General features: G+C 44.2%; 1 protein-coding gene across 1 annotated transcript in view; it reads right to left on the reverse strand.

The window, feature by feature from the left end:
• Positions 1–14,386, reverse strand: part of LOC138946007 (DNA polymerase alpha catalytic subunit-like) — a 63,983-nt gene that overhangs the window by 28,337 nt on the left and 21,260 nt on the right. Inside the window, exons 12-21 of the mRNA XM_070317551.1 lie at positions 13,058–13,177; positions 12,172–12,256; positions 11,206–11,267; positions 10,896–10,985; positions 9,682–9,798; positions 8,572–8,756; positions 7,610–7,739; positions 6,951–7,067; positions 3,925–4,033; positions 3,332–3,444 (exon numbers count right to left, since the gene is read on the reverse strand). Coding sequence (XP_070173652.1) covers positions 3,332–3,444; positions 3,925–4,033; positions 6,951–7,067; positions 7,610–7,739; positions 8,572–8,756; positions 9,682–9,798; positions 10,896–10,985; positions 11,206–11,267; positions 12,172–12,256; positions 13,058–13,177 — 1,128 coding nt within the window. The remainder of the gene's footprint in view (positions 1–3,331; positions 3,445–3,924; positions 4,034–6,950; positions 7,068–7,609; positions 7,740–8,571; positions 8,757–9,681; positions 9,799–10,895; positions 10,986–11,205; positions 11,268–12,171; positions 12,257–13,057; positions 13,178–14,386) is intronic.

Consider the following 14,386-nt stretch of genomic DNA (forward strand, 5'->3'; position numbering starts at 1 on the left):
TGCATCCAGCGGACCCTTAATTCGGCGGACACCTTTGCATAACGGACACTTCAAGTGAGGACGGATGTATTTTACACTCAAAAACACCTTAAAAGAGCGGACACCTCAAAGGCGCGGACGCGGACACTCTTTTTTGGTCCCGATTTGGTTCGTTACCTGTCAACAACGGTCCGCCATCTTGGTTCTGCAAATTCTCGCTGGCGATGTGAACGCGCGAGAAGCTTATTTTGTAAGCCAACGACAGCACTTGAAAGATTGATTTTTTGTATGGTGCACGCTCATTGGTCGATGCCGTGAATTAAACTGAACTCACAAACAAAAACAAGTTAGGGTTTCTACTTTCTGTACTGTGATGCATCTTCGTCTCATCCTTCGTCGATCGCGGTCTCATCATGTCAAAACGGAAATTTCTGACTTTAGAAGAAAGAGTCGATGTGATAAAGAAATTGAACGGCGAACTCTTCGAGTGGTTTTCGAGAGCTCGATCAAAGAATATTCCCGTGAATGGCCCATTGCTTCAGATAAGAAACCGATTGCACCTCTTTCTCTCTCTCGCTCGTTCTCTCTCTCGCTCGTCCTCTCTCTCTCTCGCTCAGTCGTTCTCTCTCTCTCTCTCTCTCGCTTAGTCGTTCTCTCTCTCTCTCTCTTGCTCGTTCTCGCTATCGCTCGTTCTCTGTTCTCTCTCTCTCTCTCTCTCTCGCTCAGTCGTTCTCTCTCTCTCTCTCTCTCTCTCTCTCTCTCTCTCTCTCTCCCTCCCTCCCTCTCGCTCGTTCTCTCTCTCGCTCGTTCTCCGTTCACCCTGAAATGCTGACAGCTGTCATGAACTTGAGTAGCATTCTGAAGATGTGCGTCTGAACCAAGCCAGACTGATTCTGGTTTTGTACATACATGTTGCATGTTGAACTTGTTTTCTTTGTCACTTTCTGTATGACTACATGTAATGCACAGTTTAGAATAAAACTATTTGGCTGGGTTTTTTCTTCCCAAAAAATGTCTGCGCATTCATATTCAAAAGAAAGGACACCTTTGTACAAAGGACAGTGGCAAGGTTCCCCAAGGGTGTCCTTTGCTCGCAGGTTTTACAATTTTGTTTTAATTTGGATTAAATAATTGCATTAATAATCATACATTTTGGTATCCATTCTTTAGCACTGGGTTTGCATAGCATTTGCTATATGAAAACTTGCCTTTTGGAAAACAATTACAGGCAAATCCAGCTAACTCACAAACGGTTAAGTCAAAACTTCGCTTAGCACACAAAGAAATTCTGGTCCGGAATTATCCCTCTTTATCTATGTGTACAAAGTACCCTGAGCTCGAAATGGGATTTCTCTTTCGTAAGTCGAAAGACGGATAGCACACAACAGAAAGTCAGTCCCAAAGACAAAATTTACTCTATATTTACTACAGCAACTCGAAACACGAAACTTGGCGTCTCACACTAGCGCATTGTGTAACCTTATTCCCTTCTTCTCTACACGGACGCCACACCGACTGGTCAGTCGGCACGCAATAAAGTATGAAGTGAAGTTAGGAGGGGGCAGGCGAGTGGTACTCACAGTGTGTGTTTGTGTGTGTTCACGGGTGAACCACGTGGTTACTATACGGAAGAAGAAGAATTCAAATTGTGGGTTGCCTCTCATTCAGTCTTTGTTCAGTCTTGTGTGCTCTGTGTGTGCGGCCAGATCAAAGGCATTGGGTGGCCTTGTTTACAGACACGACCTTCTTCCCAGGGGTCAATGACCCAGTTTTTGCCATGAGAGGTGGTTCCCCTGTCATATCTGAGAGAGGAAACACTTCCTGCATGGGGGTCAGTGACCGGTCAGTGACCGAGTTTAACAGAGTGGAAATCTGTGTGTGGGCCAGATCAAAGGCAGGGCAGTACCTAGTAGCTGAAACATGCATTATCACAAGTTGTTTGACTGATACTCAAGCGGTCTCTTTGATTTTTTTCGTAGTTCACGGTACTATGACCAAGTCGAAATTTCGGATAGGACACAATAACAATTCGGTCCCTTCAATTTCGTCTTATCCGGATTTGCCTGTATGTAGGAAAAATAAAACTTGTTTATGGTAACTGCACAGCCATTTTTATAAATGTAGTGGATATTTTTTTATTTTTAGATACATTTGCAGTTGTTATTAAGCTCGCAAATTTTGGCACAAGATAGACGAAAGGATGTTTAATAACTATGCCTGATAAAATTTTGAAATTTTTGATGTTGGATATTTCCGTTTTGTCCGTCTGAAATCTGTGCATTTTTTTGAAAAAGTCCCCTATACAGATTTGAATAGAAATCTCACCATAGGGATGAGATATTTTAACAGAGACCTTCTTGTGTGAAAATCAACTTGTCCAGCCTTGGAGGCCTCCTCCACATGGAATTCAGCCAGGCTACTTTCTGTGCAGATTGGCACGTTAAAAATAATGTTAAAGCTGAATTAACTCCACAACGCACACCAATGCTAATCTGCAAAGTTAATTTAGCATCCAAAAAAACAAGGTTAGCTCTTTTTCCGTGAATGATGTCACTTCCACGGGACCGTTTTAGAAGATAGCGGGATTTCTGTTTGACTTACCTTTGCGGTCTGCTGCGAGCATGTGATGGAGGTGAAATAGATGTTGAACTCACCTTTGCGGTCTGCTGCGAGCGTGTGATGGTGGTGAAACAGATGTTGAACTCACCTTTGCGGTCTGCTGAGAGCGTGTGATGTTGGTGAAACAGATGTTGACTTACCTTTGCGGTCTGCTGAGAGCGTGTGATGGTGGTGAACAGATGTTGAACTCACCTTTGTGGTCTGCTGAGAGCGTGTGATGGTGGTGAAACAGATGACTTACCTTTGTGGTCTGCTGAGAGCGTGTGATGGTAGTGAAACAGATGTTGAACTCACCTTTGCGGTCTGCTGAGAGCGTGTGATGGTGGTGAAACATATGACTTACCTTTGTGGTCTGCTGAGAGCGTGTAATGGTGGTGAAAGATATGACTTACCTTTGCGGTCTGCTGAGAGCGTGTGATGGTGGTGAAACAAATGACTTACCTTTGTGGTCTGCTGAGAGCGTGTGATGGTGGTGAAACAAATGACTTACCTTTGTGGTCTGCTGAGAGCGTGTGATGGTGGTGAAACAAATGACTTACCTTTGCGGTCTGCTGAGAGCGTGTGATGGTGGTGAAACATATGACTTACCTTTGCGGTCTGCTGAGAGCGTGTGATGGTGGTGAAACATGACTTACCTTTGCGGTCTGCTGAGAGCGTGTGATGTTGGTGAAACAGATGACTTACCTTTGCGGTCTGCTGAGAGCGTGTGATGGTGGTGAAACAAATGACTTACCTTTGTGGTCTGCTGAGAGCGTGTGATGGTGGTGAAACAGATGTTGAACTCCTGGATGATGGAGGGATACAGAGAGTTGAAGTCCAGCAGGAGGATGTATTTGTCGTAAAACCCTGCACAACACACCTTCAGCATTACAGTGGAACCCCCCTTTTAAGACTTAAAAGAATCTGAGAGGTTATGTACATAACATCTGAAAAAGCAAGGTCTTAAAAGAGAGGAAGTTTTAAATTTGGGGGGGGGGCCTTAAAAGGGGAGTTCCACAGTACCAACAAAAACACCCCCCGAAGACTGAGTATGACTATGACTGCCTTGGTAAAAGCATTCTGATGGCAAGAACATTAGCTTAGGGCCAAGGGAAACTGTGACAAACAAATATCAAACCAGTCTGGGGATCTCATCTTCTGCATTCATGGGCTGCAGTGCAAATCAGACGCACACTCCTGTTTCTGCATGAGGAGGATTAAACATGAATGGTCATTTTTCCCCCAGCCGTTTAGGCAGCCATACTCCAATTGCCAATTTCTTTTCAGTAGTTTTAAATTTTGCCTACTAAAATACCAGAAATGACCGGTTCAAGCCATCCCTGTTACCTTTTTTGGGTTCCAGCACCAAGCCCCCGGTATAGGCAGGTTTGCGTCGTCCTTGCTGACTTTTCTTGGGCCCCCCTCCCTCTTCATCCTCCCCCTCCTCCTCCGCCTGCTGCACACACACATGCACAGACACACAGACAAACACACACAGACACACAGACAAACACACACAGACACACAAAGTAGTTGATTACGCCAAGGTAAAAGAATTTTTTTTGTGACAGAAAATATATTCTCATTTTAAGAGAAAATTACTTAAACTGATTATTTTGTTGTTTTCTAATTTGGATATTTAGTTTTCAATACAGATGAAAGTACAGTTGAACCTGCCCTGTCGACCGCCTCTCCATAACGTACAGTTGAACCTGCCCTGTCGACGTACCGCCTCTCCATAACGTACAGTTGAACCTGCCCTGTTGACCGCCTCTCCATAACATACAGTTGAACCTGCCCTGTCGACCGCCTCTCCATAAAGTACAGTTGAACCTGCCCTGTCGATTGCCTCTCCATAAAGTACAGTTGAACCTGCCCTGTCGATTGCCTCTCCATAAAGTACAGTTGAACCTGCCCTGTCGATTGCCTCTCCATAAAGTACAGTTGAACCTGCCCTATCGACCGCCTCTCCATAAAGTACAGTTGAACCTGCCCTGTCGACCGCCTCTCCATAAAGTACAGTTGAACCTGCCCTGTCGACCGCCTCTCCATAAAGTACAGTTGAACCTGCCCTGTCGACCGCCTCTCCATAAAGTACAGTTGAACCTGCCCTGTCGACCGCCTCTCCATAAAGTACAGTTGAACCTGCCCTGTCGACCGCCTCTCCATAAAGTACAGTTGAACCTGCCCTGTCGACCACCTCTCCATAAAATACAGTTGAACCTGCCCTGTCGACCGCCTCTCCATAAAGTACAGTTGAACCTGCCCTGTCGACCGCCTCTCCATAAAGTACAGTTGAACCTGCCCTGTCGACCGCCTCTCCACAAAGTACAGTTGAACCTGCCCTGTCGACCGCCTCTCCATAAAGTACAGTTGAACCTGCCCTGTCGACCGCCTCTCCATAAAGTACAGTTGAACCTGCCTTGTCGACTGCCTCTCCATAAAGTACAGTTGAACCTGCCCTGTCGACCGCCTCTCCATAAAGTACAGTTGAACCTCCATAACAACCACCTACCGAAGGCGACCTTCCCAAAGGATCCCAGATGAGCTGTTGTCTATACAATGGGCGGTTCTGGTGAGGTTATGCCCGTTCTTTCTTTCAGCTGGTAACAGGCGGAACCTCGCGGCAAGATCACACGAGAAAGGAAAACAAGAAGGGCAAAGCCCATACGACTCACATGCTTGACCTCGACCTTTAGGGTAACTAAACCTAGCAATGACATCATACACTAAGAACTGCTTTACACATTTTTCCTACCAAAATACATGTGACCTTGACCCAAGGTCAAGGTCATCCAAGGTCATGCAACACAAAGCTGTTAATTCAAGACATAGGAAGTACAATGGTGCTTATTGGCTCTTTCTACCATGAGATATGGTCACTTTTAGTGGTTCACTACCTTATTTTGGTCACATTTCATAAGGGTCAAAGTGACCTTGACCTTGATCATATGTGACCAAATGTGTCTCATGATGAAAGCATAACATGTGCCCCACATAATTTTTAAGTTTGAAACAGTTATCTTCCATAGTTCAGGGTCAAGGTCACTTCAAAATATGTATACAATCCAACTTTGAAGAGCTCCTGTGACCTTGACCTTGAAGCAAGGTAAACCAAACTGGTATCAAAAGATGGGGCTTACTTTGCCCTATATATCATATATATGTGAGGTATTCAATCTCAAAAACTTCAGAGAAAATGGGAAAAATGTGAAAAATAGCTGTTTTTTAGGCAACATTTATGGCCCCTGCGACCTTGACCTTGAAGCAAGGTCAAGATGCTATGTATGTTTTTTGGGGCCTTGTCATCATACACCATCTTGCCAAATTTGGTACTGATAGACTGAATAGTGTCCAAGAAATATCCAACGTTAAAGTTTTTCGGACGTCCGGACGTCCGGACGGAAGGACGGACGGACGGACAACTCGGGTGAGTACATAGACTCACTTTTGCTTCGCATGCGAGTCAAAAACCCCGTGCATTGGTCCCAAATAGCACGTCGCTTGGGTATCAGTTTGTGTGTAAGTCGTGCATTTTATACGGTAAAAAACCAATGATAACCGCCGGAACCTCGCGGCAAGATCACAGGAGTTGTCTCGCGTTAACACCCCAGAAGCGCTCATTCACCTTTCCATAGCGACCACCTGTTTATAACGACCATTTTTGGTTGGTCCCTCGGGCAGTCATTATTGACAGGTTCTTCTTCTTCTTCTTCGGCGTTCCAGGATATTGACAGGTTCAACTGTATTAATCATCTAATTGGGATGTTGAACATTTTAAAGATCTGATAAACATCATCTCAAAAGAGGATGCAAGTCGCTTCTTGATTTCAGTGCTTGTTATTCTCCCTCAGACGCCAGGAGACTGGTTCCGCATAACTCTCACTTACTATTTTACACATGTCGTATGTATTTAGAGCGCTTACTTCCCTTAGTTCATCATCTTTCTTTATTTGGTGTTTAACGTCGTTTTCAACCACGAAGGTTATATCGCGACGGGGAAAGGGGGGAGATGGGATAGAGCCACTTGTCAATTGTTTCTTGTTCACAAAAGCACTAATCAAAAATTTGCTCCAGGGGCTTGCAACGTAGTACAATATAATTATGACCTTACTGGGAGAATGCAAGTTTCCAGTACAAAGGACTTAACATTTCTTACATTCTGCTTGACTAAAATCTTTACAAAAATTGACTATATTCTATACAAGAAACACTTAACAAGGGTAAAAGGAGAAACAGAATCCGTTAGTCGCCTCTTATGACATGCTGGGGAGCATCGGGTAAATTCTTTCCCCTAACCCGCGGGGGGTTTTGTTTATCAGATAATTGAGGTGTTGAGTTTTCCATGAACACAGATGACGTCCAGTACTCACAGGGTGTTTTGCCTTCTGCTTGTACTCCTTGTCAGGGCAGAGGAAGCCTTTTTCCGTGAAGGCGTGGAGCAACAGGTACTCGTTTCGCTCTGATCTGCCTCCCATCAGAGTTCGACCCTGAAAATATATTCATATATTGTGCACATTTTACTCGTTTCATTCCCTGCCTCCCATCAGAGTGCGACCCTAAAAACAAATCAATATATATTGTGCACATTTTACTCGTTTCACTCTGATCTGCCTCCCATCAGAGTGCGACCCTGAAAATAAATAACATTTTTCACAAAAACCCAAATTTGTTCAACTTCAAAAGTGTATGTCTGACACCTATTTGCATGACTGTACAGTGGAACCTCTCTTCCAAGACCGTCCATTATAGACTCCCTCTACTGTAAGACTTCATTTTCTTCATAGTGTCGCCTTTATAATAAGATTCCCTCTCGGAGGGGGGGGGGGGGGGGGGGGGGGGGGGGGTGTGTGTGTGGTGCAGCAGTAACGCGACACACACAACTGGATTAGACTGGCACTGACCATGATGTTGCCACAGATGTTGGTGATTACTGATCATGACATTGCGACGGAAGTTTATGATCTACCATGCAGAAAAAAAGGCAGCAACAGTAACATGACACACACAACTGGAGCAAACCGGCACTGACCATGATGTTGCCACAGATGTTGGTGATCTGCAAGGCCAGAGGGATGACGTTCAGCTCGTACAGAATGCGCAGCACGAAGGTTGTGTCCATCAACATGAGCTCCACCAATCGTAGCAAGCTGTCTGACTTTCTGTACACACAATGGTCACATGACACAGACAATAGTCACATGACACAACAGTCACATGACACAATGGTCACATGACACACAATGGTCAGATGACACACAGACAATGGTCACATGACACACAGACAATGGTCACATGACACACAGACAATGGTCATTGCTCCACCTATTGCAGCAAGCTGTCCGACTTCCTGCACACACCGTCATTTGAGATACAGCTGACCTTTTCAGACATAGGCCATTACAGCTAAGAGTCCATCAAAGCAGAATAATATTTTCCATTAGCGGATTCTGAATGTAGAACTTGCAGTAACTGGGGAGAAGACAGAGTTTCCTCATCTACTCCTAGCATGTAAGACATAAGACACAAGATAATGTATTGCCCATACAATTTAACAATGGATGGAAAAGTGTGAGAATGCTATAAGAATGCTAACATACAAGAAGAAACCATGTAGTCATGACATTGTACAAAGATTCTTAAATCATGCCACAAAGGACATTTTACAGAAAAATTGAAGCAAAACCATGCTATCTGGTGATCTCAAGAACGATCTCTGCAGCTATGAAAATGCCTGAAAACTGCCAACTGTCCCCCCGAAAAAAGTCATGCCGGCTCACCCATACATCTCCCGAATAATACACATATCTGGTGATCTCAAGAACGCTCTCTGTAGCTATGAAAATGCCTGAAATCTGTACCCCCCAAAAAAAGTCATGCCTGCTCACCCATACATCTCCCGAATAATACGCATATCTGGTGATGAACGCTCTCTGTACCTATGAAAATGTCTGAAATCTGCCAACTGGCAAAAAAAATGTCCTGCCTGCTCACCCATACATCTCCCGAATCTGGTCGTAGTCCAGCTGCTGTCGCTTTTGGTGCAGGATGTGGGAGGTGAGCTCCGTCAGGTCGTAGCTCTTGCAGCGAATCACCTCTCTGGCCGAGATCTTCACGTCACACAGCAGACGGCCGCACATGGCCGACTTTTCTGCCAAGGTTGCCTTGCCATAACCTCCCTGTATGAATCCAAAAAAAAGAAAGGTAAGATGTTTGAACGTTTAATTTGACCAACAACAACAAAACGTTCGCAAATATATCAACCCAACGGTCTTCTAAGTGTACAGACAAACAATAAGTAGACACAACTTAGCTTGACGAAATGTGCGGCCGCTTGCTAGGAAGTCGCAAGCCAATGAATGAAAAATGGTGATAAATGTTGTTGCATTCATGAGATGATGAAATGGTAAAAATGGCTGTAAGCCTGCCTCAAATGGACAGGCACTAAATAGTGGCCGCTCTGCTTCAAAACCTCCCAACATTCTAAGACAAGTGAGTACAGTGGAACGGCATATGAACTCCGCCGCACGACCAGCTTTGCGGCATCCCTCGGAGAGAGACTCTAAATCGTGCAGTCTGTCGAACGCAGAAGAAGAAGGTACAGTGGATACCCCCTTTTAAGACATCCAATTCAAGACTCCTTCCCTTTTAACTTATTTAAGCCCCTGTTTTCTCAGATTTTCTGTTCATATCTTCTGTGAATGTACCCCCATTTTAAGACCTGATTTTCTCAAATGTTTTGAGCTCGTAAAAGGGGGGCTCCACTGTATCAGACGAGGAGGTGGGTATGAGGGAAGGGGGCGAGGGTAAGGTAGAGGAAAACTTGAGCTTCATGGCCAGTAAATCCAATGAAAAAGTCTGAACACGGAAATCTACAAGTTTTTGTGTTATGAGCACGCAATAGCCAACACGTTTTTCTGTTATCAGCATGCAATAGCCAATACAGACAGCCAACACGTTTTTCTGTTATCAGCATGCAATAGCCAATACAGACAGCCAACACGTTTTTCTGTTATCAGCATGCAATAGCCAATACAGAAAAATAAAGCATTGTGTTGTCATTTGGAGGCATAATCATAACTATAAGGGATGAATAATACGTACAGAGAGTTTTGGCATGACGGTACGCTTGAGTCTGCCAATCTTGGACCAGTGAGGAATCTTGTTGGCGCTGATTCTGTGCAGAAGAATGTCCAGGTCAAAGCCGTAGATGTCGTGACCCTGATAGAGGAAAACAAGAATGTCACAATGATCACTTTGTTGCTGAAAACTACAAGAACACATTATTCAAATTACAGAAATTAAACTGCAATTAAAAAAACATTCAACAAATCTGGGCTTAAAACAGAGGGTGTTAGCGGTGTGAGAGACTATTAGGGTTTAACGTCCTCTTAGACCAACTGGTCTATATTGGGACAGGTATTGGTAATACGCTGAAGATATGGTGTGATACTTTGATTCGAACAAGTCCGCTGTGGCTGTCTTCTTCGACACACCAGTATTGGGTTTGTCTCGTCAAAGTATCGAAATACGATCATGATAATCAGAGACGAGAGATGATGCATGCGTGTCTTCGTGTTTTCCAAGCCCTGAGACTTTCGCTGTGAACGTGGGATCTTTTTCGTGCGCATGTGTGCACACGGGGGTGTTCGGACACCGAAGAGAGTCTGCACAAAGTTGACTCCGAGATATAAATCTCTCGCCGAACGTGGGGATCGAACCCACGCTGATAGCGACCAACTGGCTACAAAGCCAGCGCGCTACCAACTGAGCTGCGTCCCCACCCCGTGTCAGAGGTGTGTGTAGTTGGGGTGATGAAGGGGATTAGGGAGGTTGTGGAATATTGGTGCAAAAATCTGTGTGGTCATGTGTTCGTATGTATGTATATCTGTATGTGGCGTTTTTGTGTGTTTTTTTTTCCTTAACGCCCAGCCGACCACGAAGGGCCATATCAGGGCGGTGCTGCTTTGACATATAACGTGCGCCACACACAAGACAGAAGTCGCAGCACAGGCTTCATGTCTCACCCAGTCACATTATTCTGACACCGGACCAACCAGTCCTAGCACCCCATAATGCCAGACGCCAGGCGGAGCAGCCACTAGATTGCCAATTTTAAAGTCTTAGGTATGACCCAGCCGGGGTTTGAACCCACGACCTCCCGATCACGGGGCGGACGCCTTACCACTAGGCCAACCGTGCCGGTTTGTATGTGGCGTGTGAATGTGTGTGCATAACGACCTTTGAAACAGTAAGAAATCAGCATGAATGGACCAACAACAGAAACTGCAGTTTTAAATAAACAAATACCAACTCACCACTATGAGATCGGGATCAACTTTGTGAACTTTAGCAAGCAGGAAACCCAGCAACGCTCGCTCCGTGGGTAGCACCTCCACTTTCATTTTCTTGCTCTGAAAGCAAGAAAACGTTCAAGTATTTCAACTAAAACTAGACCGTCCAAATAAAAAAAGCTATCTCACTTACACATATAAAATTATTTTTTTGAAAAGGCAGATTTTTTTTTTTTAAGACACTGAACATAAATATGTGCACAAAAAACACACAGATAAAAACAGTGCAAAATTCGGAAAATGAACTGTAGTAAAAGTAGAAGAATAAACTCACTTCACGCTGAACTTTGTCCCGGAAATCAAAAGGGAAGATTAAGTCGTTTGGCTTTGAGATCACTGAAAACACAAACAAAAGCAAGCTCAGTTTTTCCCACAATAAACTAAATATGACATTCATACTTCAACACCTAGTTATCACAATTCTAACACAGAGAAAGGCTAAAAATCCCAAAACAGGTAACCAGAATACCGTGTCATTCTAAAGGGCTGCCCCCTTTAAAGTGGACAGACAAGCACGTCGACCCAATGGACTTTATAGTGGACAGACAAGCACGTCGACCCAATGGACTTTAAAGTGCACAGACAAGCACGTCGACCCAATGGACTTTATAGTGGACAGACAAGCACGTCGACCCAATGGACTTTATAGTGGACAGACAAACACTTTGACCCAATGGACTTTATAGTGGACAGACAAGCACGTCGACCCAATGGACTTTAAAGTGGACAGACAAGCACGTCGACCCAATGGACTTTATAGTGGACAGACAAGCACGTCGACCCAATGGACTTTATAGTGGACAGACAAGCATGTCGACCCAATGGACTTTATAGTGGACAGACACGCACGTCGACCCAATGGACTTTAAAGTGGACAGACAAGCACGTCGACCCAATGGACTTTATAGTGGACAGACAAGCACGTCGACCCAATGGACTTTATAGTGGACAGACAAGCACGTCGACCCAATGGACTTTATAGTGGACAGACAAGCACGTCAACCCAATGGACTTTATAGTGGACAGACAAGCACGTCGACCCAATGGACTTTATAGTGGACAGACAAGAACGTCGACCCAATGGACTTTATAGTGGACAGACAAGCACGTCGACCCAATGGACTTTATAGTGGACAGACAAACAATCAATATGAGGTGAATGAAGAAAAAAATCCTGTAATCCATATCAGAGTTCAAAGATGAAAAACGAGAGTAAGAAATGTTGCAGAGTTGTACAAACCAGAAAAGTAGTGCTGGTAGATGGGGTCGGGAGCTGGCTTGTCCATGTGGAAGTCACTGTGTATCAGGGCAGCTGCCCCCACCACCTGGTACACACGCACAAAAATGATAAACGCGCACCAAAATATATTGTAACTTTCACAAAATGTTTCAAAACCAACCAAATGACCAATCAATAATCATGATCAATTTGGACAGAACTACACACTCCAACTGCAAAGGTAAAGAAAACGAGAGAGAAGTAACAACAGACAACAACAAAAAATACAGCTGTTATAAGTATTTTTTCAAGCATATTTTCAATTGCATAACAATACAGTAAATAGATATATATATATAGAGAATACTACATGGCTTGCTGTGTCGTACCAGATTTACACGAGTTGCTTTTTAAAATATTGAACTGCGAGCGAAAGCGAGCTGTTCACTATTTGAAAAAGCAACTCGTGTAAATCTGGTACGACACAGCAAGCCATGTAGTATTCTGTTTATCCTATACATACTGTACTTACGTGTATTTTACTGAATATGTCCTGCAGTCGATGCAGCTAAATTGAAGACGCTTGTTTTGGAACATCGGTCTCTTCTAAAGCCTCGTGCAATCTATTATGTCAAAGTAAAGAAACGTCACTCTGAAAGTGTGGCGTGACGTGTTAGTTCTAAAAATTCATCGAGGGTAATTAGCGAACACAATTTTTTTCTCTAATGACGTTTGTCTCAGTGACTTTGGCATCATAAGCAGTTGAAAAACAGGTCCCTGCCAGACTTGCTTGAAATGACCTCATTTACATAATATACACACGTGTGATTTGAACGATTATTATCTCACGGGTGTCTCTCTCACGTATGTAGGATAACTATAAGAAAACACACACACACACACTCACCTCATTCTGATGTGTCTTGGGGTTGGGCAGTGTGCGCAGATTGAGCGTCAGGACGACGAGAGGTGGGGGTGGGAGAGAGGCAGCGCTGATGGTCACATTGTCAGGTTTGGACACCACGGCCTGAAAACAAAACACAAAGTGAACAATTCTGTGATAGCGCTAGCTACAGTGAACAAACACCACCCCTACCCCCTTATTAGGCCCCCCCCAAAAAAAGGTCTGTTTACGGTAACATAGGCCAAAAAAATAGGGTCGGTAGGTCGGGATTTTTTTTTTCTCTCCCAAAAACCATATTTTTACGTTATTTTGCAAAAAAACCCAAAAAGATTCCCCCCCCCCCCCCCCCCCCCCCCCCAAATGCCAAAAAAGTCTAGGGTCGCGCGAAAAAAATAGGGTCGGTCGGGTTACCGTAAACAGACCTTTTTTTGTTTTGGCCTAAGACCTTACTTTTTTAGATTGTCTTGTCCCAATGTCTGTAAATTAGCCCTTACTTTAGGGCGGGGATGTAGCTCAGTCGGTAGCGCGCTGGATTTGTATCCAGTTGGCCGCTGTCAGCGTGAGTTCGTCACCACGTTCGGCGAGAGATTTATTTCTCAGTCAACTTTGTGTGCAGACTCTCCTCGGTGTCCGAACACCCCCGTGTGTACACGCAAGCACAAGACCAAGTGCGCACGAAAAAGATCCTGTAATCCATGTCAGAGTTCGGTGGGTTATAGAAACACAAAAATACCCAGCATGCTTCCTCCGAAAACGTAAGCAAGTCGCTTCGTCTTCGGCATGGTTGCTGTGTGACTGTGTGAGGGTGTGTCATGAAATCAAACTGCTGAGAAATGTGATGATCAGTGTGAGTTGTGTAATGGAATTAAAAAAAACGACTACCGGTATTCGAGATGGAGGCGAGTTCTTGTCACGTTTTGTTCCCCATGATTTTTTCCCAATTTTTTTGTTTGTTTTGTATTTCACACACGGATTAGGCGCTTCGTTATACAAGGCGCAGGGGTCAAACTCGAGGAAAAAAGTCGCGCCTTATGACCCGGAAAATACAGTATAACATCCTGTCCTACAAAACCACAAATTCATTCATGAGCTCTCTCTCTCTCTCACTCTGTCCTACATAGCTTGCCTCAATAAAAGCAAGAGTAATTAACTCTTCCACAACCCATACAAACCGAACAAAGTTACTTCCCAACATCCTCTATTGAGCCTCAAGTCGATTTCGCAAAGTCTTTTTACTAAAAAGTCATTGCCAAAACTTTGTGAAGTCAGCTTCGTGAAGTCAACTTTGCAAAATCATTTTACTGAAAAGTCATTGCCAAAACTTTGTGAAAC

The sequence above is a fragment of the Littorina saxatilis genome, linkage group LG13 (assembly GCF_037325665.1).
Source record: "Littorina saxatilis isolate snail1 linkage group LG13, US_GU_Lsax_2.0, whole genome shotgun sequence".
NCBI lineage: Eukaryota > Metazoa > Mollusca > Gastropoda > Littorinimorpha > Littorinidae > Littorina > Littorina saxatilis.